Here is a 27,331-nt window from a genome sequence, read left to right as displayed (position 1 = left end):
GAATCTTCCGAGCCCTGTGCGCTGTAGACTGGGAATGATCACTTGATGAAGCAGGCTACACCACTTACAGGGAGTGTTCCTGTTGAAACATCAATTTTTAGATTCATATTTTTTCAGTGATTAAGGAAAGTGACAGAAAAGGGTGGCTCTTAACATCCTATTGGCCAAATTATGTGTCACTTGGCCTATTGACTTGGGCTTGGGAGAAGAAACTACCCAAGATTCTGTCAATTATTCTGACCTTCATGATGATGATGATGGATAATAGCTCGTGAATTGTAGTAGTCAATAGAATAGAAAGAAAGGAAATTCAGCTATCAGCATTTGCAAATCAATTTATTTGTTCTGTATCCAAACTGCATGAAAATGTTAGGTTAAAAACCTACCCTATAGTGCCAGACTTGATACTGCAGTACTAAGGAGAGCTGCTCAATTCTATCAATTCAATTCAGATCACAATAGGAATTAAGGAGGGAGCAGTTTAAGGATATATGATGATTGGATAACCTTGCTTCCTGCTGTAAGCTTAAATTCTTTCACTTGCCTCTTCCACATGACTGGCATTTGTGTCAATGTTAATGCATCAAAATTATTCAACAGAAAACATCAAATTAATGTATTAAGCATTCATCTGCAGCTATCGCCAGCAGTAATTTTTAGGCGAGAATATTATTAACTACCGGTTGATAAATTAACAAGCTCAAGCCATTTTACTGGGGGCTAATCTTCTAAATAAAGTTAAATGGTAGTTTTGAGACCTGCTGCCCAGTGTCACAATGTGTAACCCAGTGCTTCTGTCTTTCTCTTGTGCTACCATTCTGTTCATTCACAATAATTGGTGACTGCTCAGAGAATTCAACATCTCAGTACTCTGATAAAGTCGCATGTATCCATGATAAGTAGCCAGGAACCCTAGTATACATACCATATTTTCCTCCTCTGGCACAGCCCTCACCCCAGCTAATTACACCAATCAAATACCATGTTTGTCGATACAAAGCAGCATAGGGTCCTCCACTATCCCCTCGACACGAATCCATTGCATCATCTTTGAACCCAGCGCAGAACATATTACCTGTAACTGACAAATTTGTCGATTTGATGCAAGTCTCCTGTTCAATATATGGAAGTTGGACCCGTCTCAAGAATCGTGACGACCTGCCTCCTACATAGGTCAGGCCCCAGCCACTCACCATCCCCACCTTCCCACCCTGCAGTAGGAGTTGGCCCAAGTTATAGTTGGGCAGACAAATTGGAGCAATGGAAATACTAAAATTTACAGACTGATTCAAATACAGAAGGGCAATGTCGTTGTCATATATTACTGGATCGTATCGAGGATGGATCAGAAACTTCTTCACTAAAACCTTCTCTTCCCAGATCTCCGTTCGAAGTTTGTCAAATTCACCTGGTGGAGTAAGAGCAGTTTCAGAAGCTGCTTTTATCATATAATGTATGTAGTTATGATCTGGAAAGTGCTACTTGAATGGGTGGTAAGTACAGATTCAATTGTCACTTTCAAAAAGGAAAAATAAAAAATTGTACGCCTATGAAAATGGTGTCCTTTTGTGCTGTAATATTCTTTGATATAATCTGAAATAGTCTTTAAAATATGCATTTTTAGGTGTCAAAATAAAGTCAACTTCACTGTTCCTTTATACTTCCTAACTTCTCTGACATCTAATCAAAACAATGAGTTAGCAACTGAACCCCACAGCTGAGAATTTTCCATACCTATTCTGTGTTGGGTTAGCTGAAAGTATGATGTGAAGAATGAGATAAAAAGTAGTTGGCATGGAAATAATCACCTCAGAGAAAACAAAGAGAACTGTAAAAGGAAGCAAGCTGTGGTAAATGAATTGAGAAGGCGGGGGGGGGGGATAATGAGGAGAGATGGGAGTGAATGAAAGAGGCGTACAACAATGAAGAAAAGAAAGACAAGTGACTAGAGACAGGAGTGAATGAGAGGGACATGATGGAGCAACAGAATTAAAGGAGGAGAAATAGGTGTGTAAGGATGAGACAGCTGAGAGACTGAAGAAACAACCATAAGAACTAGGCCATTCGGCCGATCGAGTCTGCTCCGCCATTCAATGAGAGCATGACTGATCTGATAATCCTCAACTCCACTTCCCTGCCTTATCTCCATAACCCTTGATTCCCTGACTGATTAAAAATTTGTCTATCTCAGCCTTGAACATACTTAACATCCTAGCCTCTACAGCCCTCTGTGGTAAAAAAAATCCAGAGATTCACTACCCTCAGAGAAGAAATTCCTCCTCATTTCTTTCTTAAATGGTTGACACCTTACTCTGAGATTATGCCACTCTCCCACAAGAGGAAACAACCTCTCAGCATCTACCCTGTCAAGCCCTCTAAGAATCCTGTATGTCACTATAAGGCCACCTCTCATTTTCTAAACTCCAATGAGTACAGGCCCAATCACTCCTCTTAACATGCCGAGGATCACCTTAATGAACCTTCCCTGGACTGTCTCCAGTGCCAGCATATATTTCCTTAGACAAGGGGGCCAAAACTGTTCACAGTATTCCAGGTGTGGTCTAACTTGTGCCTTGCATGGTTTTAGCAAAACTTGCCTATTTTTATATTCCATCTCCTTTCTCTTGCACTATGACCTGTTGAACTTGTATGTTAGCATTTTGTGATTTACGTTTAAGGACCCCCAAATCCCTCGATGCTGCTGCTCTCAGCAGGTTTTCAACATTTACATTGTATTCAGCTCCTTTATTTTTCCCATCAGAGTGCATAACTTCACATTTTCCTACATTATCTTGCATTTGCTAAATGGAAGAATGACAGAGATAAATGCAGGAGAGATTAAGAAAGAGACAAGAGAAAGCATCAAAGGGAAGAAAAAATAGTGGAGCAGAATGAGTGACTGAGAAAAGATGTGGACAGAGAGAAATGTAATGCAGAGTAAGTGACGTAAAGGATAAGACAGGAATGGAGGAAGATAAAGAGAAACAGGAGCTGCAAAAGAGCCAAGAGAGGGAGAGGAATGGAGAAGGAAAAGTCAAATGAAAGTAAAAGATAAATAGAAGAGACAGAAGTGAAGGAGAAAGGGGACAGGTTGAGCTGAAACAGGAAAATTGTGATTGCCGGGGGAGTGACAAGTGACAAGTTCAAGGGGCAGGGGAGAGAATAAAAGACAAGTGAAAAACAGATACATGCAGTGGAAGTGAGATAGAAGTGTGGAAGGAAAATCATAACTGAATTTAAAGGCTGATTTTGGAGATTGGTACAACTAAAAAGGACCATATATGTGCCTCTTACCTGCTGTAACAGAGTGTGGCAATATTGAATCAAAGCAGTGAGCTGCAGTCACGACCCAACGACTGTTAATCAAAGTCCCACCACAGAAACCGTAATCATCCTTATTATTTATCAACACCTAAGAACAGCAAAAATGGAGTCAATAATGTCTCTCAGTACTGTGTGTAAAATAAAACTAGTTCATGTTTGGTCTTTTTACAGCTAAGAAGGTTAAGGATGAAGTGGTAGATTTAAGGTTCTGAAGGATTCATTCAGAGTAAGGAGTGATTGGTTGTATCTGCTGCTCAACAATATGGTTAACAGGAGAGCCCCAATTTAAGATTGAAGAAGAATTAAAGGAGAGATTGAGAAAAAAGTTATATCCACAGATGTTAATTAAAATATGCAATTCTCTGCTACAAACCATTGTTGAAAGAATACATTGGTATTATTTGAAAAAAGAATTCCATAATTTCTTTTAAAAAGGAGGAAAATTAAAGTGAGCACATGCTTGGGTTTAGACCAGGTGGGTTATACAGAGAAAATCATCAGCTGAGAATTAATGGTATCATTTCTGGGTTGGGGCTTTGTGCACCTGGGATTTTAATCAAAAGCTGAGTCCTTTCCAAAAGTGAAGTGATTTCTTGCTGCTAATCAAATCTTCATTACTGCTGCAAGTGCACTATTTTTGCCAGGCTCCCAGCTTTCCATGGAGAAGGCACATTTGAGGGAGGGAAGGAGAGGGTGAAGTGATGCTGGATGGTGGAGGCAAATCAGGTGCAACATCTGTACGAGTGGCTGCAGTAAAAGGGCCAGTTAGCCATTTTGTTGGTGAACCAACTACAAACTGTTTCTCCAGGAATAGAATCCCCAAACTTTCAGAGTTGAAGGGTTTTGTTGTCTGAAATTAGGCAACGCAGAAATAAAATCTTTGGGATGGAAGGTAAATATAGTGAAGTGCAGTAGCCAAGAGCACCACATTGCGCACCATCCGAGGCCTGCAGCCCAACAATGGACGAAACTTAACAACCCCACTAGGTTAGTCAAAGCCAGGAAGTTGGTCATAACTTGAACTAAAACAAAATGTAAATTATAGTTTCCATTTCCTTCATCCTTGGGTTATACACCAGAAGGGAGAGGTGTGTTGATCAGGAAGCTGCTCATACCATGTCTATTTGTTGCCAATTGCTCAAATGCACTCCCTCTCATCACAATGCATCGTGTGAATACATCTTTCAAATTGTTATGAAAGTGCACTGATCATAAGACTCATTGCATTGTTTCTGTTAAAGGTCCTTGAGTTTCAAAGCAGCAGCCATCAAGTACTACTGAAATGGCTGCTCCTCATCATACTTTGTCCTGCTCATAATATAAATAAGGTAGTATACTGCAAGGAAAGGATACAGTCAACTGCTGAATGTGTAATCATTAGGGAGCTCGGCATGGAATGTTCAAGGACTGGAGTATGATATTCAGGAAATTGCGTGCGTGATATTCAAAGAATTGAACATCCAATACTCATTAAACTTAGTATTTGCTATTCAGGGAAATGAGTATGCAATACTCAACACTATATGGGTGATATTCAGGGAGCTGAAGATGAGATACTCAGCAAACTGAGAGCGTTTGGGAGGACAAAGTGTGTGAGTGAATGAGAGAATAGCATGAGAAGAATAAAAGCACGAGGATGTTACAATGATCCCCAAGTTGGGACCATTACTTCTAAATCTTTAATTCCCTCATATGGTTTCAGTCCAGGTATTGAAAGATTTCTGCTCACATGATATATCACAGCAAATGCTGGGGGCCCTGCTCGAGAACATACTTCTTCTCATTTGTTATTGGCTGTCATTGCAAGCACAGTTGAAGTGTTGGCATGATGAAGTACAGTGAAACCCAGATATCATGTTTATCAGATAACATGTCCCAATGTTGTGCAGGTAGCTGACTTTAAGCAGATTGGGAACAAGTTGCGAATAAAGAACAATTTCAGGCAAAAACTAATGGTACTGTTGTGGGTTGTCTACGAATTTCTTCTGAGGCGGAGTTCGAGGGTGTGCCTCAGGATCTGATGAGAAGCTCTGTGGTGATGTTGATGCTTTAAATTTCCATCTATGTAGAAGGTGGCAACAACTACCATGACTGGTAATTGTCCATTTAAGGCCCTCAAGTTTCTCGGTGAGGGACTAGTGCGCAGATCAATCCATTTAAAATAAGGTGGAGAATACATTTATGAAAGGTTAAAATTGGTTTTGTGTTTGTGAAGAAACATTTCCTGTGTATTTGGGCAATGATACACTGATGACTAAAGTTAGCTTCTGTCACTTTCAGTATCTTGATGTCATGTGAGAGAAATACTTGAAAAACATGTATTTCTATAGAATCTTTCACAATCTCAGGACATCCCAAAGTCAACTTTTACTCTTGAAGTGTAGTTACAATTGTGATGTCGAAAGTGCTAATGCAATCGCTGTTCATGGGTGCACAAGCCCTGCCCCTGACAGAGAGTCTAATCAGAAAAGGGTCTCCAAATGGGTGCCTAGTAGGGAAAAAGAACAGAAAAATGAGGCAGAAAGGATGAGGTACTCCTCCCACTTCTGTCTCATTCTGTAAGCATTACTAGTTTCAGCCTATATTTCATATGTTAGCACTTAGGGAATACAGGTTCCTTGAACATGCATTCAAGGCGGCATGGTGGCACGGTGGTTAGCACTGCTGCCTTACAGCAGCAGGGGCCCATGTTTGATTTCTGCCTTGGGTGACTGTGTGGAGTTTGCATGTTCTCCCCATATCTGCATGGGTTTCCTCTGGGTGCTCCGGTTTCCTCCCACAGTCCAAAGATGTGCAGCTTAGGTGAATTGACCATGCTAAATTGTCCCTTAGTGACACAAGATGCATATGTCAGGAGGATTAGCGGAATAAATATGTGGGATTAGGGGGATAGGACCTGGTTGGGATGCTCTGTCGGAAAGTCGGTGCAGACTTGATGGGCCAAATGGTCTCCTTCTGCACTGTAGGGATTTTAAGGATGCTAATCACAGGAAAGTCAGCCCTTTATTCTTAATAGAAACTGCATCTCCACAAAATTTAACTAGACTTTACACATCCAAACTCCCATCTCCACCAATAGATGCACAAATATGGCTCACAGAATATCTGAAGTGGATGGGTTGATATCAATTTAGAACTTCTATCTCACCTGCCAAGGACAGAAACCTCGTCTGCAAATGCTTCCACCAACAATGCGTGTCCGGGTATCGGCTTCTGTGTAATTTAACTTTGTTAAGTAGTCGGAGTCAGTGTCCGTTTCATTGAGAGAAAGTTCCTCTTCCAATGAGCGAGTTTGTAATCCATATAGAGGTATCATCCCACATGGATATTTAACTGGAATTGAACACAGAAGACAAACAAATTAGATGGAATAGGAGGGATGCAGCAAGAAAAAAGGTTCACAGCATGGAAACAGGCCCTTTGGCCCAACCTGTCCATGCTGCCCTTTTTTTTAAACCTCTAAGCCATTCCCAATTGCCCACACTTGGCCCATATCCCTCTATACCCATCTTACTCATGTAACTGTCTGAACGCTTTTTAAAAGACAAAATTGTACCCGCCTCTACTACTACCGCTGGAAGCTTGTTCCAGACACTGACCACCCTCTGTGTGAAAAAATTGCCCCTCTGGACACTTTTGTCTCTCTCCCCTCTCACCTTAAACCTATGCCCTCTAGTTTTACACTCCCCTACTTTGGGAAAAGATATTGACTTTCTAGCTGATCTATGCCCCTCATTATTTTATAGACCTCTATAGGGTCACCCCTCAGCCTTCTATGCTCCAGAGAAAAAAGTCCCAATCTATGAAGCCTCTCTTTATAACTCAAACCATCAAGTCCTGGTAGTATCCTAGTAAATCTCTTCTGCACTCTTTCTAGTTTAATAATATCCTTTCTATAATAGGGTGACCAGAACTGTACACAGTATTCCAAGTGTGGCCTTACCAATGTCTTGTACAGCTTCAACAAGACGTCCCAACTCCTGTATTCAATGTTCTGACCGAAGAAACCACGCATGCTGAATGCCTTTTTCACCACTCTGTCCACATGTGACTCCACTTTCAAGGAGCTATGAGCATGTACCCCGAGCTCTCTTTGTTTTGAAATTCTCCCCAACACCCTACCATTAACTGAGTAAGTCCTGCCCTGGTTCAATCTACCAAAATGCATCACCTCACATTTATCTAAATTAAACTCCATCTGCCTTTCGTCAGCCCACTGGCCCAATTGATCAAGTTGGTTAAGTTAATTAAATCTGATTCTATGGATTAGCACATTATGCTTGTGATCATATTTAGTTAGATTTGGTGGCTAAAGATTTAACACAACCAAAGACACGATGCTGGGGCGACTAGAGATTGGGTAGAAATTCTGCTTCAATATCAAGGGTCAGATTAAAATCTGCAACTGTATTTCAAAAACTATCGTAAAATGCCAACTAGAATGACATGGATTGGGTACATAGCCTTGACAGGGAAATGGCTGCATGATCTATCTCAAACTAACACACATTTCTGACTACATGCCACACAGTCATATGCATTGCTCTCCCCTAACTTCCCTCTTGAGTTCATAACTAGCTTGTGTAATGGCCAAGCTAACTTCAGTTTCTCCAACAACTATTTAAGGCATCTTTAAGGCATATGAAAGGAGAGAAGGTGAGCACTCCCCCTGATAAGGGTGGAAGGGGCCCTAATGGCCTTACAACACACAAATCATAGATCATAGAATCATAGAATCCCTACAGTACAGAAAGAGGCCATTCGGCCCATCGAGTCTGCACCGACCACAATCCCACCCAGGCCCTACCCCCATATCCCTACATATTAATTCACTAATCCCGCTAACCTACGCATACTTAACCATTAAATGGTTAAGGCATTGCCATCTACTTAGTGGCATCTAACTATGTTTTTCTCTAAGGACTCGTTTGGACGGCACGGTGGAACAGTGGTTTGCACTGTTACCTCACAGCGCCAGGGACCCGAGTTCAATTCCTGGCTTTTGTAACTGCCTGTGTGGAGTTTGCACATTCTCCCCATGCCTGGTGCTCCGGTTTCCTCGCACAGTCCAAAAAGTACGGGTTAGGTGAATTGGCCATGCTAAATTATCCTTTAGTGTCAGGGGGACTAGATAGCTTAAATGCATGGGGTTATCGGGATAAGGCCTGGGTGGGATTGTGGTCGGTGCAGACTCAATGGGCCAAATGGCCTTCTTCTGAACTGCAGGGATTCTATGAAACCTACAAAGAATCTCCAGCAACTTGCCAACTGTTTTAATGGATGACAATCGTTAACCCTTGTCGAATGAAAATCCAGCAGCAAATGTCAGGGCATAAGTATAAGGTTGAAAAGCAGAAAGTGTTACATTACGAAGCATGCATTAAATAAAATCTAAAGGTCCATCAAACACTGGACTGATCAATGCATCCCACCAAATGTACAGCCTGTTCAATTTACCTCACCTGACCGAAAAACTGTCCAATCTACCACATCAAACCCACAGATTGTCCAATCTGTCCCATCACAGAATGCTACTCAACTCATTTAATCTCCTGTAAACCATGCAAAACTTCAGAATGTTTACTTAACAGATAAAACAAGGGAAATGTAAATTGCATTTGACCTGACATGAGGTTCCAGCACTTTTTGCTTTATTTGTTTCACCCTATGCCAGTTGTTTTGCTGAAATCAATGTTTCTAGGTTCCTAAAGGCTCAAATGCTTTCATGTTTCATGCAGCATCTGATCATATTTTGTGATTTTTATTGAGCTGTTGGCTGCTGGTTACACCAAGGTTCGAACAGGCTGTGGTGGTCAGTAATCATACCGCTGCACTGAAGGTGGTAGGTAGCTTGTCAATCCAGTCATTTCTGCACAAGTTCCCTTCTTTCCCCACATATCCCTAAAATTGTGATAATTCACAGCAAATGTCAGGAAACTTTGGGAGTTGCACCATAAGCTGTAATCAGTGAGCAGCGGTGTGGGGTGGGGGTGACTTTGGAAGCGGCACAAGTCCCAACTTGTCTCCAATTTAGGGGTTATTTGGTGTTCGAACACTTATCCAAAGGTCAAATCAAAGGCTTGATTCCCTCAAACTATAAAGTTTGCCTCATGTTTGCCGGTACCAAAAAAAAAGCCGGGCATTGTGTCTTAATGACTATAGTCCAGTGGCTCTGACATCCATCATTATGAAGTGCTTCGAAGGGTTAGTCATAGCATGAATCAATTCCAGCTTCCTGGATTGCCTGAATCCATTACAGTTTGCCTACCACCATTACATGTCCACAGCAGATGCCATCTCCCTGGCCCTGCACTTAACCTGGAACACCTAGATAACAAAGACACCTATGTCAGACTCCTATTTATTGACGACAGCTCAGTCTTCAACAAAATTATTCCGACAAAACTCATCTCCAAACTCCGTGGCCTGGGCCTGGGCTCCTCCCTCTGCGACTGGATCCTGAACTTCCTAACCCACAGACCACAATCAGTAAGGATAGGCCAAATTCCCCATCAACTTGATTTTCAAGTTTGCTGACGACACCACCGTAGTGGACGGATCTCAAACAATGATGAGACAGAGTACAGGAATGAGAATCTGGTGAACTGGTGCAACAACAATGAAGGAAGTGTAGTGGAGAACATGCTCCCGTCTACATCAATAGGGACGAAATAGAAATGGGTGAGAGCTTCAAGTTTTTAGGTGTCCAGATCACCAACAACCTGTCCTGGTCCCCTCATGCCGACACTATAGTTAAGAAAGCCCACCAATGCCTCTAATTTCTCAGAAGACAAAGGAAATTTGGCATGTCAGCTACGACTCTCATCAACTTTTACAAATGCAGCATAGAAAGCATTCTTTCTGGTTGTATCACAGCTTGGTATGGCTCCTGCTCTGCCCAAGACCGCAAGAAACCATAAAGCCCAATCCATCACACAAACCAGCCTCCCATCCATTGACTCTGTCTCCACTTCCCGCTGCCTCGGAAAAGCAGCCAGCATAATTAAGGACACCACGCACCCTGGACATTCTCTCTTCCACCTTCTTCCATCTGGAAAAAGGCACAAAAGTATGAGGTCACATACCAACCGACTCAAGAACAGCTTCTTCCCTGCTGCCATCAGACTCTTGAATGGACCTACCTTGCATTAAGTTGATATTTCTCTACACCCTAACTATGACTGTAACACGACATTCTGCACACTCTCCTTTCCTTCTCTATGAACGGTATGTTTTTTCTGCATCGTGCGCAAGAAACAATACGTTTCACGGTATATTAATACATGTGACAATAATAAATCAAATCAAATCAAATCAAATCATACTCCTTGAGTTTGTACAATTCTTAACAGTTATACATCTTGTGGCCATGATCAATATTTAGTGAAATGTGAGTTAGTGACAGGTGAAGTCAGTACCATTTTTAACACAGTTCTGCTGGTCTTCATCCAGTTGATAACCATCTGCACAGCTGCATTTTGCCACTTGTGTTGCCTTGTTAAAGTTGCAGTACTGCTGACAGTAGCCATTCTTATATTTACAATCCAGATTCTCTGAATTAAAGAATAATACACAAACACAGGAAAAATATCTGCTTATAATCAGGTTTACACAGTGACTTATCAGTCAATGAACCCCGTGTGAATGTAAGGGCAGTGGCAGCACAAATATGGGTGGCATGGTGGCACAATGTTTAGCAGTACTGTCTCACAGTGCCAGGGACCCGAGTTCAATTCCGGCCTTCTTGTAACTGTGTGGAGTTTGCACATTCTCCCCAGGTCTGTGTGGGTTTCCTCCAGGTGCTCCGGTTTCCTCCCATACTCATATAAAATGTGCGGGTTAGATTGATTGGCCATAGTAAATTGCCCCTTAGTGTAAGGAGGATTAGCATGGTAAATAGGTGGGATTATGTAGATAGGGCCTGAGTGGGATTGTTGTCAGGTTCGATGGGCCGAATGAGGACTTTTGGGGGTGAGGAATGTTTTTCTCTCAGAAGATCATTAATCTGTGGAAGTCTCTTCCACTGAAAGCAGTGGGGGCTGGGTCATTTATTCAAGGGAGAGTTAGATAGATTTTTGATAGACAAGGGTTATGGAGGACAGACAACAAGGTAGAATTGAGACCACAACCAGATCAGTCATGATCTTACCAAACAGCAGAGCAGGGTCGAGGGGCTGAATGGCCTACTCCTGCTCCTAAGTCCTATGTTCCTGGAGGTGCTACCACCAGTTTTGGTGGTAGTGCAACCCACTAACAATCAGAGCATCAAGCAGTTGCGGTGAGAGGGTAATTAAAGAGTGTTAATGTTGTGTCATACTGCTGCAGCTCACCCTTCAGGTCTCACATCCTAAGAGGGCATTGATGAGCATGGATTTCCATTGGATAGGTCCATGATTGTGCTTGGCAGTGGTTTGCTGTTGCCTTCTGCAGTATGGCTGACCAGGAAAGTCTCCCGCTCTCCCCATCTGCTGTTAGGCATATTGGAAGGATTTACAGGCTGAAAATCAAACTGTTCGGCCATTTATGTGGCCAGCTCCTGTGGCCATCAAGTCCTGGAGTGGGACTTGAACCAAGAGCTTCCAGCCAGAGGTAGGGATGCTGCCCACTGTGCCACAAGACCTCCCTGGTACAGCTCACTGTCTCTTTTGAGGATGATGTGTGGAGGAAGGTCAGCAATGAGCAGCAACTGAAACAAAAATGCAAACACACATGCACTCACAGGTCCACAGACACACACACACATGAGCCAATGGGCTAGTAATCCAGAGACCCAGGGTAATACTCTGGGGACCCAGGTTCAAAACACAACACAGCAGTTGGTGGAATTTGAATCCAGTAAAAACCTGGAATTAAAAGTCGAATGATGACCATGAAACCATTGTCGATTGTTGTAAAAACCCATCTGATTCACTAAAGTCTCTTATGTGAATGAAATCTGCTGTACTTATCTGGTCTGGCTTACATGTAACTTCCAATCCACAGCAATATGGTTGACTCTAAAAGCCCTTTGAAACAACCCAGCAAGGCACTCAGTTGTATTCAATCACTGGAAAGTCAAGAAGGAATGAAACCGGATGGATCACCCGACATCGACCTAGGCACCAGAAATGGCAAACTCAGCCCTGCCGACCTTCCAATGTACTCCTTACTAACATCTGGGAGTTAGTGCCAAAATTGAGAGAGCTGTCACACAAACTATTCAAGGAATAGTCTAACATTGTCACCAGGTGGAGATGCCGGCGTTGGACTGGGGTAAACACAATAAGAGTTTTAACAACACCAGGTTAAAGTCCAACAGGTTTATTTGGTAGCAAATGCCATGAGCTTTCGGAGCACTGCTCCTTCGTCAGATGGAATGGAAACCTGCTCTCAAACAGGGCACAGAGACACAAAATCAAGTTACAGAATACTGATTAGAATGCAAATCTCTACAGCCAACCAGGTCTGAAAGATACAGACAATGTGAGTGGAGGGAGCATTAAGCACAAATTAAAGAGATGTGTATTGTCTCCAGACAGGACAGCTAGTGAGATTCTGCAAGTCCAGGAGGCAAGCTGTGGGGGTTACTGATAGTGTGACATAAACCCAACATCCCGCTTTAGGCTGTCCTCATGTGTGCGGAACTTGGCTATCAGTTTCTGCTCAGTGACTCTGTGCTGTCGTGTGTCGTGAAGGCCGCCATGGAGAACGCTTACCCGAAGATCAGAGGCTGAATGCCCGTGATTGCTGAAGTGCTCCCCCACAGGAAGAGACCAGTCTTGCCTGGTGATTGTCGAGCGGTGTTCATTCATCCGTTGTCGTAGCGTCGGCATGGTTTCCCCAATGTACCATGCCTTGGGACATCCTTTCCTACAGCGTATCAGGTAGACAATGTTGGCCGAGTTGCAAGAGTAGGTACCGTGTACCTGGTAGATGGTGTTCTCACGTGAGATGATGGCATCCGTGTCGATGATCCAGCACGTCTTGCAGAGGTTGCTGTGGCAGGGTTGTGTGGTGTCATGGTCACTGTTCTCCTGAAGGCTGGGTAGTTTGCTGCGGACAATGGTCTGTTTGAGGCTGTGCGGTTGTTTGAAGGCAAGAAGTGGGGGTGTGGGGATGGCCTAGGCGAGATGTTCGTCTTCATCAATGACATGTTGAAGGCTCCAGAGGAGATGCCGTAGCTTCTCCGCTCCGGGGAAGTAGTGGACGACGAAGGGTACTCTGTCCACCGTGTCCCGTGTTTGTCTTCTGAGGAGGTCAGTGCTGTTTTTCGCTGTGGCGCGTCGGAACTGTTGATCGATGAGTCGAGCGCTATATCCTGTTCTTATGAGGGCATCTTTCAGCGTCTGGAGGTGTCTGTTGCGATCCTCCTCATCCGAGCAGATCCTGTGTATACGGAGGGCTTGTCCGTAGGGGATGGCTTCTTTAAAGTGTTTAGAGTGGAAGCTGGAGAAGTGGAGCATCGTGAGGTTATCCGTGGGCTTGTGGTACAGTGAGGTGCTGAGGTGACCGTCCTTAATGGAGATGCGTGTGTCCAAGAATGCAACCGATTCCGGAGAGTAATCCATGGTGAGTCTGATGGTGGGATGAAACTTGTTGATGTCATCAAACAACCGCACAGCCTCAAACAGACCATTGTCCGCAGCAAACTACCTAGTCTTCAGGAGAACAATGACCACGACACCACACAACCCTGCCACAGCAACCTCTGCAAGACGTGCTGGATCATCGACACGGATGCCATCATCTCACGTGAGAACACCATCCACCAGGTACACGGTACCTACTCTTGCAACTCGGCCAACGTTGTCTACCTGATACGCTGCAGGAAAGGATGTCCCGAGGCATGGTACATTGGGGAAACCATGCCGACGCTACGACAACGGATGAATGAACACCGCTCGACAATCACCAGGCAAGACTGCTCTCTTCCTGTTGGGGAGCACTTCAGCAGTCACGGGCATTCAGCCTCTGATCTTCGGGTAAGCGCTCTCCAAGGCGGCCTTCATGACACATGACAGCGCAGAGTCGCTGAGCAGAAACTGATAGCCAGGTTCCACACACCTAAACCGGGATGTTGGGTTTATGTCACACTATCAGTAACCCCCACAGCTTGCCTCCTGGACTTGCAGAATCTCAGTGGCTGTCCTGTCTGGAGACAATACACATCTCTTTAACCTGTGCTTAATGCTCCCTCCACTCACATTGTCTGTATCTTTCAGACCTGGTTGGCTGTAGAGATTTGCATTCTAATCAGTATTCTGTAACTTGATTTTGTGTCTCTGTGCCTTGTTTGAGAGCAGATTTCCACTCCATCTAACGAAGGAGCAGCGCTCCGAAAGCTAATGGCATTTGCTACCAAATAAACCTGTTGGACTTTAACCTGGTGTTGTTAAAACTCTTACATTGTCACCAGGCACAGTGATGGAAGGGATCTTCGACAATGCTATCAGGCGTCACTTATTTCGCAATACCCTGGTCACTGATGCCCAGTTTGGGTTCCACCAGGGTCACTCAGCTCCTGATCTCATTCCAGCCTTGGTCCAAACATAGACAAAAGAGCTGAATTGAGGTGAGTGTGACTGCCCTTGATATAAGGCAGCATTTGACCCAGTGTGACATCAAGGAGCACGAGCAAAACTGGAGTCACTGAGAAACAGGGAAATGTCTAAGCCGGTAGGAGTCATACGTAACGCAAAGGAAGATAATTGTGGTTGTTGGAGGTCAATCATCTCAGTTCCAGGATATCACTTCAGGAGTTCCTCAGGGTAGCCAACCATCTTCAGATGCTTCATCAATAACCTTCCTTTCATCATAAGGTCAGAAGTGGGGGTGTTCATTGATGGCTACACAATGTTCAGCATAATTTGTGACTCCTCAGATACTGAAGCAGTTAATGCCCAAATGCAACAAGACCTGGACAATATCTGGGCTTGGGCTGACAAGTGGCAAATAAAATTTGAGCCACAGAAGTGCCAGGTGATGACAATCTCCAACAAGAGAGGATCTAACCACCATCACCCATTTGACATTCAATGGAATTACCATCACTGAAACCCCACTGTCAACAGCCTGAGGGTTACCATTGACCAGAAACTGAACTCGACCAGCTATCTAACTACTGTGGCTGTAAGAGAGGTCAAAGGCTAGGAATCCTGCAGCGAGTAACTCACCTCCTGACTCCCCAAAGCCTTTCCACAATCGACAAGGCACAAGTCAGGAGTTCAATGGAATACTCTCCACTTGCCTGGACGAATGCAGCCCCACCAACACTCAAGAAGCTTCTCGCCATCCAAGACAAAGCAGCCCACTTGATTGGTACCGCTTGTACAAACATTCACTCCCTCAACCACCAACGCACAGTGGCAGCTGTGTACACCATTGACAAGATGCACTGCAGGAACTCATCAAGGCTCTTTTGACAGCACATTCCAAACTCACAACCCCTACCATCTAGAAGGACAAAGGCATAGAAAGACCACCACCTGGTTATAGTTCCAAGTGAGGGTGGTTTGTGGCTTGCAGGGGAAGGTCTCTCCCAATCACTCATCATCCTGACTGAGAAATATGTCACCGTTCCTTCACTGTCGCTGGATCAAAATCCTGGAACTCCCTCCCTAACAACACAGTGTGTACCTATAGCACTTGAAGTGCAGCAGTTCAAGAAGAATGCTCACTACCACTTTCTCAAGGGCAACTAGGGATGGTCAATAAATATTGGTCAAGCCAGCAACACCCACATCCTAGGAATGAATAAAAAAATTCACATACACATTCACACAGGCACACATTTGTACACAACACCACATATACACAAAGCCCAATGATCCGCATTATTGGGAGGGTAGGTTGATATATATTATCAGAAACAGCAACAAACCTATTTCACAATACTCTCCTTTCCATAGGGGAGGGCAAAGACATTTGTAATTGTAGCCCGAGATCTTACACAAACCGCCATTGAGGCATGGCGATGATTTACAAGGATTCAGATCTGTGAGAGGGAGATAGAGAAAAGCATTCAGTGAAACACTCGAAGAATCTAATAACAGGTGGCAGAGTATAAGTGAATGGTAAACTCTGAGGACTCTGAAAAATGGACTTTAGCTTGGGCTGAACTCAAGAAAGATCTAATGGTTTGGTCAGCATTCAGTAACTTCCTCCCACATCTGCCAAAATGTTTGTTCTCTCCCTAAAGCCAAAGTATTGTTTTTGTCTCTTGAATTATTAATTTGCATTTTAGTGCTAAAAATAGCATGTAACTGAAGTCACACCAAGTATTATTCTGCTGACAAGCCATCCATTCAGATCATATAGATTGAATGGGGAAGGTGCTGAAAGGTCCAAGTGTCTGGGACAAACAAAGTGAGTTGCTTAAAGCATTAATTGTTTAATTAAGCTGGGGCTGACATCTTTATGGTTAATTGTCTTTGCCATTGTGAATTCTTGCTTAGTCATTCCACATTGAAGAATCACTGGTTGAACGAATACAATTATGAGTGATGTGGTCATAAGCTATCTTTCATTATTGCAGAACTGCCCAGGTGGCTTTATGCAACTTTTGCAGAAATAGAAGAATCGTCTCCTGTCTCTCCTGGGATGGTGGCTTTGATTAGCACCCAAGAGACATTTTATAAGGGGTTAGGCACAATGATTGGCTGTAGCTTGCTGGTCAGAGGTCTTCGAGATGGGAGGGACATCACCACAAGTGATAATGGTAGCACTTACTCTTGTATGAGAACCAGAACTCCAACTGTTGAAAGAAAATAAATTTGTTAAAATTTTTGCAATTTACTCATCAAAATCATAATGTTGTGCTGATGGACCTTTGAACTGTGAGCTACACTGGCAAAGGCTCCAGACATATGGTAAATAAAGATCGGCTAGCTACTTCCAATTTACTAATTTGATTAAGACTAGTTTTAACACCATTAGCTGAACATTCAATCACTAAATTGCTGTACAATATAAAATAAATAGTCTTCATAGAGCTGCACATTCCTTTCTGGCATCCACACAATGTGCTGAGCTGAAACAGAAACAAACTACACGTTCCTCTGTTCAACACAGGGAGATCCTGGGGAAAGGCCGGATGGTACAGAGGGAACTGGCTCTTACACAGAATTCAAAGAAACCAATCAATAGCATTGGGAGTGGGAGGGGTACTGGGATTGGTTGCTCGGATGGGGACAGACATAGAGTCAGGGAGAAGGAACTGGGAATGGAACTTGGACCGGGGACAGGAAATTGAGTTTTAAATGATGTCAAGTGCTGGGTATTGGTTACAGAATCTTGACTTCACAATGGAACATATAAAAAAAACAGAGGGAAGCTGGTGGCATAGGGGTAATGTCACTGGGCTAGTAAACCAGTGGCCCAAGCCTTTGGGTCAGTGGTTCAAATCCCACCATGGTAGCTGGCGGAATTTAAATTCAATTAAGTAAAAATCTAGAACAGAAAGTTAATCTCAGTAGTGGTAACCTTGAAACTATCATCAATTGTTGTAACAACCACTTTGGATCACTAGAGTTCTTTAGGAAGGAAATCTACTATCCTTACCTGGTCAGGCCTACAACAGCAATGTGGTTGACTCTTAAACACCCTCTGAAATGGGCTGCAAGCCAATCAGCTCAAGGGTAATTAGGAATGGGCAACTAACGCTGGCCTTGTCAATGACATGCACATCCCATGAAAAAATAAATTGAATATCCATTTTTCAGGTGAAAAGTTCTTACAGTTCTCTCACGGTTTTTATAGATTTCTTCAACTTCTTCAAATGAGCAGGATTCCTCATAGCACTCTCGCTCCAGAGATCCTGGTTTCACCTCTTCCCAGAACCAGTTTGCACGTTTCTGAATTCTCAGCACTCTGTTTGCTTTATTTTTCTGGTAAAACACTGTAAAAATATCACGGCAGTGAGATGCCAGGGTTCGGGAATAAACTACAATCGCCAGCTCAGGTTGCTCTAGCTGAAACCCTTTATTAATAAAGATCAAGTGCATGATCCATCTAGTCCCCACATCATAACACCTGAAGTGGTATTAGTCCTGGCCTCGCCTGAGCTTTGGGTTAAACTGGGGCACTCGGTTAATTTGTAGTTCTGCTGCGAAGTAGGAAATTTTGCTAACCTGCAAATTCACACAGCTTCTTCTTAAGTTTCCAGATTCATCCCAAATTGCTTTGTGATGCACCCACTCAGTCACTTCCAGCCTCATTTACTTGCGCCTACCTGTCAGCCTGTGATGAAGTGTGTGGTTTCCTGGACTTTTTCCCTGTCATTGTGCTCAAGGTAAACTATTAGGTTTGGTAGCCACCAGGGTCAGCTACTAAAAGCAGAAGTAAGTAGCCACAGTGGACAGTTCCCTCAGTGGGAGACAGCACATTTCAGCCATTCCATGTTGTGGTGTGCCTGATTTTAGTGGATTGGACCATTAAAATTGCAACGTCAAAGCCCTGGAGTGCTATGCACTGAGAATTGGGATTGGGCGTCAGAGGCCTGTAAATGTCCAGGCCTGAAGCGTCAAGAGACAAAAAAAGGCCCTTTCATTTTCAGGCTCATTTTCAACTTGCTGTCCCTGGTCCAAGTCCCACTACCAGGTTCATGAGGCAGCGATATGCTCGCGTATCCCTGGGCTGCACACACTGGAAACTGAAGGTGAACAAACAGAAACCTTCTCTCCACCATTGTTTTTGTATAAGGACAAAGGCTTTTCCCTTTGCAATCCCAGCCAGGCCCCTGAGAGTAGGCCTGAGGTGGTGAAATTGGACTGTCAAAGAAACAGATGATGTGGAAAAATTGAGAGAAAGATTAGATTGATGTTTGAGATAATGGGCGTTTGATGAGAGTAATTTATTTTTGGGATGAGCTCTATACACTTCTGAATCTCGTTTTGGTGCCCTTTGTACTTTAACATGTAACAATCCATTGTAGGCTTCTCATGTTAGTCCATAAGTGTCCATTCAAAAAACCTTACAAAAACCTGAGCAACATGATTAATGTTTAATGGTAAAATCAATTTGTGATGTCACTATTAATAACACTGAAACCTCTTGTTAATCTGTTAAATGCCTCTTCCTAATGCATTAATTTCTGAACACATCATTAATAGGCCGACAACTCAAAGTAAGGTCAGTGTGATCTCAGCACCTACCTGAGCTCTTTACATCACCCGTACAGCTCGTCAGCATCAGTAACATCAAACACCAATAGCATCCCACCATCTTCAGGGACTGATAACCAATCTAGCCTGTCTGAACAATCAAAGATATAATTAGACACCATAGCCTGCCATTCAGTGAAACCATTTACGTCATTCCATTTCCCTAATTCCATTGTCAGGGTTTTGCTTAGCAGCAGCAGTCGCAAGAATTTTAAGAAGGCCTGAAATGTAAAAATCTGCCCAGCAACAGTAACAGCCAGCATTTCCAGGGCAGGCAAGCCTCTCAAAGTGATCAGAGTATTCCAAAGGTATAAGAGATCTAAGGATGATCAGGTGTGAATTGCTCTAGTAGTAGAAACAGATTACTTAGATTGTTGGGGGGAGGGGGGGGCGTTGTCTGCTGCCACTCTGCCTGAGCTCAGTGAGGGGGAGGGGGGGGCAGGGCCTGTTATCAATCTGGGTGACGGAGGAGGTGGGGGGATAGGGTGGTCAGTAATGTTGTGGGGGTGGGGCAATGTCTGTGGGGGCCAGGGGGAGGCATTATCTGTCCCGGGAGAGATGTGGCAGGGAGCAGCATTCTATCATTTTTTCAGCGCATGCGCAGTTGGAGGCGCCAATCGGAGCTGCAGGACTTCGGGCGTGTTAAGCCCAACTCACGGACTTCTGCAGCCTGTGATGAAGCTCGCGGGCTTCTGATTCCGAACTGCTGACATTTTTTCAGTAAGAAGTCTCACAACACCAGGTTAAAGTCCAACAGGTTTATTTGGTAGCAAATACCATAAGCTTTCGGAGCAATGCTCCTTCGTCAGATGGAGTGGTCTCTGTCCAGTCCATGGCATGTCCAGTCCAACGCCGGCATCTCCACATCATGATATTTTTTCAGGCAGACTGCGTATGGGGGCGCCTGAGAACGGGTCGAAAAGTTGGATCTGAAACACTCCCAGTTTCAAGCCCGCCCAGCACTTAGAATCAAAATGATAAAATAAGGCCCAGTGAGTTCAGGGATTGTAGATATATTTTGAAACAAGGGATAATTTCAACATAAATGGTGGATGTGTTTAGTTATTCCTATATTTAAGTGTCTTAAAGTATTGTAGTCCTTTTTGTGTGATATTCTTTTCTTTTAAGTTAATAAATATTTTTAATAATTGTTAATACAACAACTGGACTGGTTCTTCACTGGGTTTTACCTGACTCCTCACAACATTCCAAACAAAAGCTATACACCACCACGAACTGGTGCTTCAAGTTGGGACACCCTCGCAGGTAAAATCAGCGTAGTTTGTGCCACCTACTGTAACATTCCTGCGGTTCCATATTTGGAGATGGTAAACTTTATCTGTTTCAACTCTTGAGGTCAAATGTTTCAATCTTATTTGTTTAAAACTCATTGGATACAAAATCTGCACATTATCTACATAAAGTCACATAGGTGTAGTGTCTGTTGAATGCTGAAAAGGTACAGTGACTTGCAGACACGACAGCCAGGTAGAGGTGACTGACCACAACTCATAGAATCCCTACCGTGCAGGAGACGGCCATTCGGCCCATTGAGTCTGCACCAACTCTTCGACAGGGCATCTTACCCAGGCCCTAACCCTGTAACCCCACACATTTACCCTGCTAATCTCCCTAATCTACACATCTTTGGACACTAAGGGGAAATTTAGCATGGCCAATGCACCTAACCCGCACATCTTTGGACTGTGGGAAGAAACTGGAGCACCCAAATGAAACCCATGCAGACATGGGGAGAATTTGCAAACTCCAGACAGACAGTCACCCAAGGCTGAAATTGAACCCAGGTCCCTGGCGATGTGAGACAGCGGTGCGAACCACTGTGCTACCGTGCCATCCAAACTCTGTAAATATTTGCCATAAAGAGGCCATCCTCCCAGATGAAGAAACTCACATGAACGCTCTAATGAAGTTCACTAAGATAAGCTTGTCTCACAGTTGTCTCATAGCAGTTTGCTGCAAATACATGCCTCAAGACATAGACTCACTTAAACATTCTCTCTTATACCAGCTTCACATTCAAAAGATGCTTTGTTACTGATAGACTCCTCTTTTCTCTCTCTAACATTGGCATAATGCAATTCATATTCATGAATGATATGTCTTTCAGCTTCCTACTAACAGTAAGTCTTGCACATGGTAGGCAGATCCATTGATCCATTCCCCACTCTCCACTTGCATGCTACTTGTCCTGACACTCTGGATTTGGAAAACACAGGCCTCAGGAATTAGTCAATGTAACATCGATCACTTGAGGATTGCAGGCCAAGGAAGATCAGAGTAGCAGAGAGCATTTGCAGACAAGGAAAATGCACCAGCTCTCAAGTTGCTAACATGATGGGATGAACTTGAGGGCATTTAGGAATGGGAAATAAAAGTTGGTCTTGCCAGGGATGCTAACACCTTATAAATGAATCCATTGAAGAGAGACCAGGCTGTGTGCCTGCTTCTGGTCTGAGCTTTTATAACCGTTTTTCATCCTCCATCTCTAAGTGCGAGGGGTAACTCCAAATTAATGTCCATGCTATCGATTGAATGCTGTTGCCTATTTAAGGCAAACTCTTTTCAAGATTAAAGAGAATATCCTCATTCTAAAACAACATCAAAAAATGTAATCCTAAAAAAGCGAGCAGAGTGGCAATACAAAGGAAGAAAATAACTGCCCCTTAATCCAGCTCAGCACAAGATCTGAGAGTAGGACTTTAAAACCTACACTTGATTGCAGTATATTGACAGAATTATACTTAGCTGCAAGGGCAAATGATTGGCCTTATGGCATAGGTTCAATGTATCAGAATCTGCAGAATAGCAAGGACCGTCCCCAACACCCATGTAAACACTGAATTGAGGCTTCTGTCATGAATCCACACAAGCCTCCTGTACTTTCACAGCGACTCACAAGAAAGCTCAAGGCAAATGGAAGTTTGATGGAGCGAGCAACAGAATGCTGCTGTGCAGAGGGATCTGGCTATCCTTGTATACAAATCACAAAAAGTTAACATGCAGTTACAAGTAATTCGGAAGGAAAATGCCTTTATTGCAAAGGGGTTGGAGTATAAGAGCAGAGAAATCTTGCTACAATTGTACAGAGCATTAGTGAGGCCACACCTGGTGCACTATGAACAGTTTTGATCTTATTTAAGTCGGGACATACTTGCTTTGGAGGCAGTTCAGAGAAGGTTCACTACATTGATTCTCGAATTGAAAGAGTTGTCTTACAAGGAAAGTTGGGTCCAAACTCATTCCTGTTTAGAAGAGTGGGAGGTGATCTAAATAAAACCTAAAAGATTCTGACTGGGTGTGCTTAGGTAGATGCTTTGAGGATGCTTCCCCTCGGGGAGGAAAACTAGAACTCGGTAGCACAGTTTCAGAATAAGGGTTATCTCATTGATGCGCGATTAAATCACTCGGGAGGCTGGATCGTACCCGGGAAATAAAGGCTTTTATTAGTAACAAGAATGGAGCATACTGCATAACAATACAATCCCAGACTAAAGGGTCACCAGGCAGTGCAGTGACCTTTATACTCCTGCAGGTAGGCGGAGCCAACCGGAGTGTACCACAGAACAATACCAACAGGTAGAACACCCCAACCCTAACCCCAACAGTGACAACAGTAACATATGTACAAGTACCCATAGTGCTAACCATCTATGGTTCAGTACCCATAGTGGTAACCATCTATGGTTCACCACACTCATTTAGGTTGGAGATAAGGACAAAATTCTTCTCTCAGAGGGTCTTTAATCTTTGGAACTCTCTTCCCCAGGGAACTTGGACACTGAATCAATGAATACATTCAAGGCTGATTGGATAGATTTTTGAACAACATGATATCAAGGGAATGGGGGAAGGCAGGAAAATGGAGTTGAGGCCAGATCACATTAACAATGATCTTATTGAATGGCAGAGCAAATTCAAAGGACCGAATGGCCTCCCTTGCTCCCATTTCATATATTCTTAGATCCCAATTACCCAAACTTCTGCAGCTAGATGACACCTGAGCCATGAGTTTATATGAGTGGAACCTGTAGTGCTTTGTCACAAGGGACTAGTGAAACAGAAATTAGAACATTGTTTAAGAGAGAATTACATAAATACTTTAGAAGAAAAAACATAAAAAGATTTAGGAACAATGTGTTGGAATTGTATTACATACGAACATACGAAACAGGAGCAGAAGTACACCATTTGGCCCCTTGAACCTACACCGCCTGTCAATAGTATCATGGCTGGTCTATTGGTGTTTCGAATTCTACATTCCCATCTATACCGGATAACCTTTGATTCCCTTGCCTAACAAGAATCTATATACCTCCACCCTAAAAATATTCATGACCCAAACTCCTCCGCCTTCTGAGGCTGAGTTCCAAAGTCGCACAACCCACTGAGGGGAAATAAATCTCCTCATCTCTGTCCTAACTTCAAAGCAGTGCCCCCAGTTCCAGATTCACTCACAAGAGGAAACATCCTTTCCACGTCCACCTTGTCAATAGCATTCAGGATTTTATATACTTCAATCAACTCATCTGCCATTCTTCTAAACTTCAGTGGAAACAAGACCAGCCTGTCCAATTTATCCTCATAAGATAACTTGGTCATTCCAGATATCAATCTAGTAACTTCCTCTGAACTACCTTTTACATTCTTCTTCAAATCAAGAGACCAAACTTCACACAATATTCGACATGTGGTCTCACCAATGCTCTATATAACTGAAGCATAACATCCATCCTTTTAGCCATGTCTAATTGAGGAGCTCACATTGGCACAAGCACAACTGGCACAAAGTCTCACCAATGTGTCAGCTTGCCTGAGTGGCAGTGCTCTCACTTAAGAGTTTGAGAGCCGTGGGTATAAGTTCCAAGGTACAATCTAGGCTGATATTTATTGTGCTCTTGGTTAAGAAATTGGCCAGGACCGAGAGTCATAGAGCTTTATAATACAAAAAGGGGTCCTTTGGCCCATCATGCCTGCACCAACCATCAAGCACCTATCTATTCGAGTCCCATTTTCCAGCACTTGGTCTGTAGTTTTGCATGCTTTGGTGTTTCAAGTACTCACCTAAATGCTTTTTAAATGTGAGGGTCTCTGCTTCCACCACCCTTTCAGGAAGTGATTTCCAGACTCCAAACACCCTCTGGGTGAAAATGATCTTCCTCAAATCCCCTCTAAATGTCTTAAGTCTATACCCCCTGGTTATTGACCCTTCTATTAATTGAAAAAGTTTCGTCCACCTACCCTATCTATGCCTCTCATAATTTTGTACACCTCGATCAGGCCCCTCTTCTCAACTTTCTCTGTTCCAAGGAAAACAACCCCAGCCTAACCAGCCTCTCTTTATAGCTGAAGCGCTCAAGCCCAGGCAACATCTGGTGAATCTCCTCTGCACCTTTTCTCGTGAAATCACATCTGTCTCTTAGTTTGGTGGCCAGAATTGTGGCCTAACGAGTGTTTTATAACCTCCCTGCTCTTATATTCTATACCTCAGCCATTAAAGGCAAGTATTCCATCTGCCTTCTTAACTGTCCTGCTGCCTTCAGGAATCGATGGATATGTATCCCAATGTCCCTCTGATCCTTGGCAAGAGCTACCATGTTCTTCTTTGAAATAGTGCCATCCACCGGAGAGGGCAGACACAGCCTTGGCTTCAGTTCATGACAGCTTGAACCCAGGTCTCTGACTTGAGCCAAGCACCTTCTGACTAAGAGGCAAGAGCACTGCTAATTGAGCTATGGCTGACAAAAACAGCTTGGGATATCCTAAAGATGTGAAAATTGCTATCTAAATGCAAATGCTTCCTGTGCTGTAACTTTAAATGTTTCTCTTTGTCACCTCTACAAACACGAATTAAGGGTTTCTAATCCAAAGGAGAAGTATTGCTCATCAAGTCGGACTGGTCCCTAACATCCAATTATGGGAAGTGTTTAAAGTGCAAGGCTTGTCCTTAAAACCCAAATGAAAACCAAACTAAATGGGTTCACATTGGGAGCACAGAGCACAGTCCCCAATGGAAACCTGCGATTTCCCCAACCATGTTTAAATGATGGGGAAAGTGATTCGATGGAGTTTCGTAGATTCCTACATTGCAGAAGGAGGCCATTCAGCCCATCAAGTCTGCGCCGACCACAATCCCACCCAGGCCCTATCCCCATAACCCCATATATTTAGTTAGTCCCCTGATATTGAGGGGCAATTTAACATAGCCAATCCACCTAACTCACATATCTTTGGACTGTGGGAGGAAACCGGAGCACCCAGAGGAAACCCACGCAGACACGGGGAGAACATGCAAACTCCACGCAGACAGTGACCCAAGCTGGGAATCAAGCCCTGAAACCCTCTAAACCTGGCATCTCAATTACACCCTCACCACACTGTCACAATAAAAATAAATCAAACTCTCAAAACAGACACAGAATAAGTTAGAATATTTTGTATCTAGTGTTGAAACGGGAGCTCTTTAAAATATGGACTTCCTTAGCTTCCCACTGCAAGAGACATTAATCAAGTAAACTCCAAAATAGGAAAGATGAGTGCACCTCCCTTCTGTTATAGAAATCATAGAAACCCTACAGTGCAGAAGGAGGCCATTCGGCCCATCGAGTCTGCACCGACCACAATCCCACCCAGGCCCTACCCCCACATATTTACCCGCTAATCCCGCTAACCTACGCATCTCAGAACTCTAAGGGGCAATTTTTAACCTGGCCAATCAACCTAACCCGCACATCTTTGGACTGTGGGAGGAAACCAGAGCACCCGGAGGAAACCCACGCAGACACGAGGAGAAACTATTTTGTTTGTTTAAATAATTATAAATTGAAATGATCAGATCCTTTGCACTTACTGAGACACCGCAATCTGATTCCATATTAGGACAGTTTGAGAGTGAGATTGATCAGGTTTCATCTTTTATTCAATCATTAAGAAAGTTTTGTACTTACCGTCTCCTGTCCGTCTGCTAAATTCCAATTTATTCAATCAAAACATAAGTTGATGACTAACTTACCCCAAATATTGACTCAGTGAATCAATTCTTTCAAATGCCTGTTTTTTTCCCCCAGTGGATGTTCAGCAGACATGAGCCTCAATAAAATTATAACAAGATAATTGGTAGCTCCGTGTATCTCAGGTTTAATCCCTGGTCTCTGATTGAGGTAGCTGATAGGATTCATTGATTAATGTTCTGCACTATGTCTCCCTGTCCAAATTAGGAAAAGATAGTGTTGGATTCCTAATCATAATCATGCTCCTGTATTAGTTTAATGTTCAGCTGTGATGTCCTTCCTCTCTCTCCCCATCCATCCAATATATTGCTGACACTAGTGGTTGGAAAAGTCCAGTCTTGATGCTCCAGCTGATCTTTCCTTGCCTGTCAACTTCATATCTACGTAGATTGAAATGAGTGCAAGACAAGTGGTAAAATTAATGGAGAATAACCAGCTGAGTGATAATCTAAGGAGGGGGATAGTGGACAGATAGATTGTCAATGGTTATAACATGGGGCAACATTGCATAATTTCTGCTTTGCACCAAGTTGAAGGACAAATGGACGTTACCCATGAGCCTCTGTTTGGCCTCTGGCTGCATTTCAAACCTGAGAAAAGCTTTCCTTTTCTATCTGACTATCCACCACAATCGCACAGATCTCTTTTTGTGCTTTGCTAGTCACCAATTATTTATTATTTTGCAGGTTGTGGGCTAACATTTATTGCCCATCCTTAATTGCCCCTGAGAATGCGGTAGTGAGCTGCCTTCTTGAATTGCTGCAGTCCCTGTGGTGTAGCTACATCCACTGTGCTGTTAGGAAGGGAATTCCAAGATTTTAACTCAATAATAGTGAAGAA

General features: G+C 43.4%; 1 protein-coding gene and 1 pseudogene across 4 annotated transcripts; one reads left to right on the top strand and one right to left on the bottom strand.

The window, feature by feature from the left end:
* Positions 1–677: 677 nt before the first annotated feature.
* Positions 678–26,942, bottom strand: LOC144491383 (coagulation factor IX-like). 4 transcript variants are annotated; one of them, XM_078209126.1, is made up of 9 exons: positions 26,494–26,942; positions 19,455–19,550; positions 18,039–18,199; positions 17,032–17,056; positions 16,184–16,297; positions 10,743–10,877; positions 6,473–6,657; positions 3,295–3,412; positions 678–1,408 (listed from the first exon to the last, which is right to left on the bottom strand). In XM_078209126.1, the coding sequence occupies exons 2-9, from the start codon at positions 19,522–19,524 to the stop codon at positions 864–866; spliced, it is 1,353 nt and encodes a 450-aa protein (XP_078065252.1). In that variant the 5' UTR covers positions 19,525–19,550; positions 26,494–26,942; the 3' UTR covers positions 678–863. The 4 variants fall into 4 exon arrangements, with proteins under 4 accessions (XP_078065252.1, XP_078065250.1, XP_078065251.1 ...); XM_078209124.1 differs by having other exon boundaries at positions 19,455–19,554; positions 26,494–26,941; XM_078209125.1 differs by lacking the exon at positions 26,494–26,942 and adding an exon at positions 26,429–26,476 and having other exon boundaries at positions 19,455–19,554.
* Positions 7,959–8,056, top strand: LOC144491980 (U6atac minor spliceosomal RNA; annotated as a pseudogene).
* Positions 26,943–27,331: the final 389 nt, after the last annotated feature.

Source organism: Mustelus asterias, chromosome 3 (genome assembly GCF_964213995.1).
Source record: "Mustelus asterias chromosome 3, sMusAst1.hap1.1, whole genome shotgun sequence".
Taxonomy (NCBI): Eukaryota; Metazoa; Chordata; class Chondrichthyes; order Carcharhiniformes; family Triakidae; genus Mustelus; species Mustelus asterias.
Note: the sequence above shows the minus strand (reverse complement) of the source record. Positions and strands in the feature narration are given on the sequence as shown.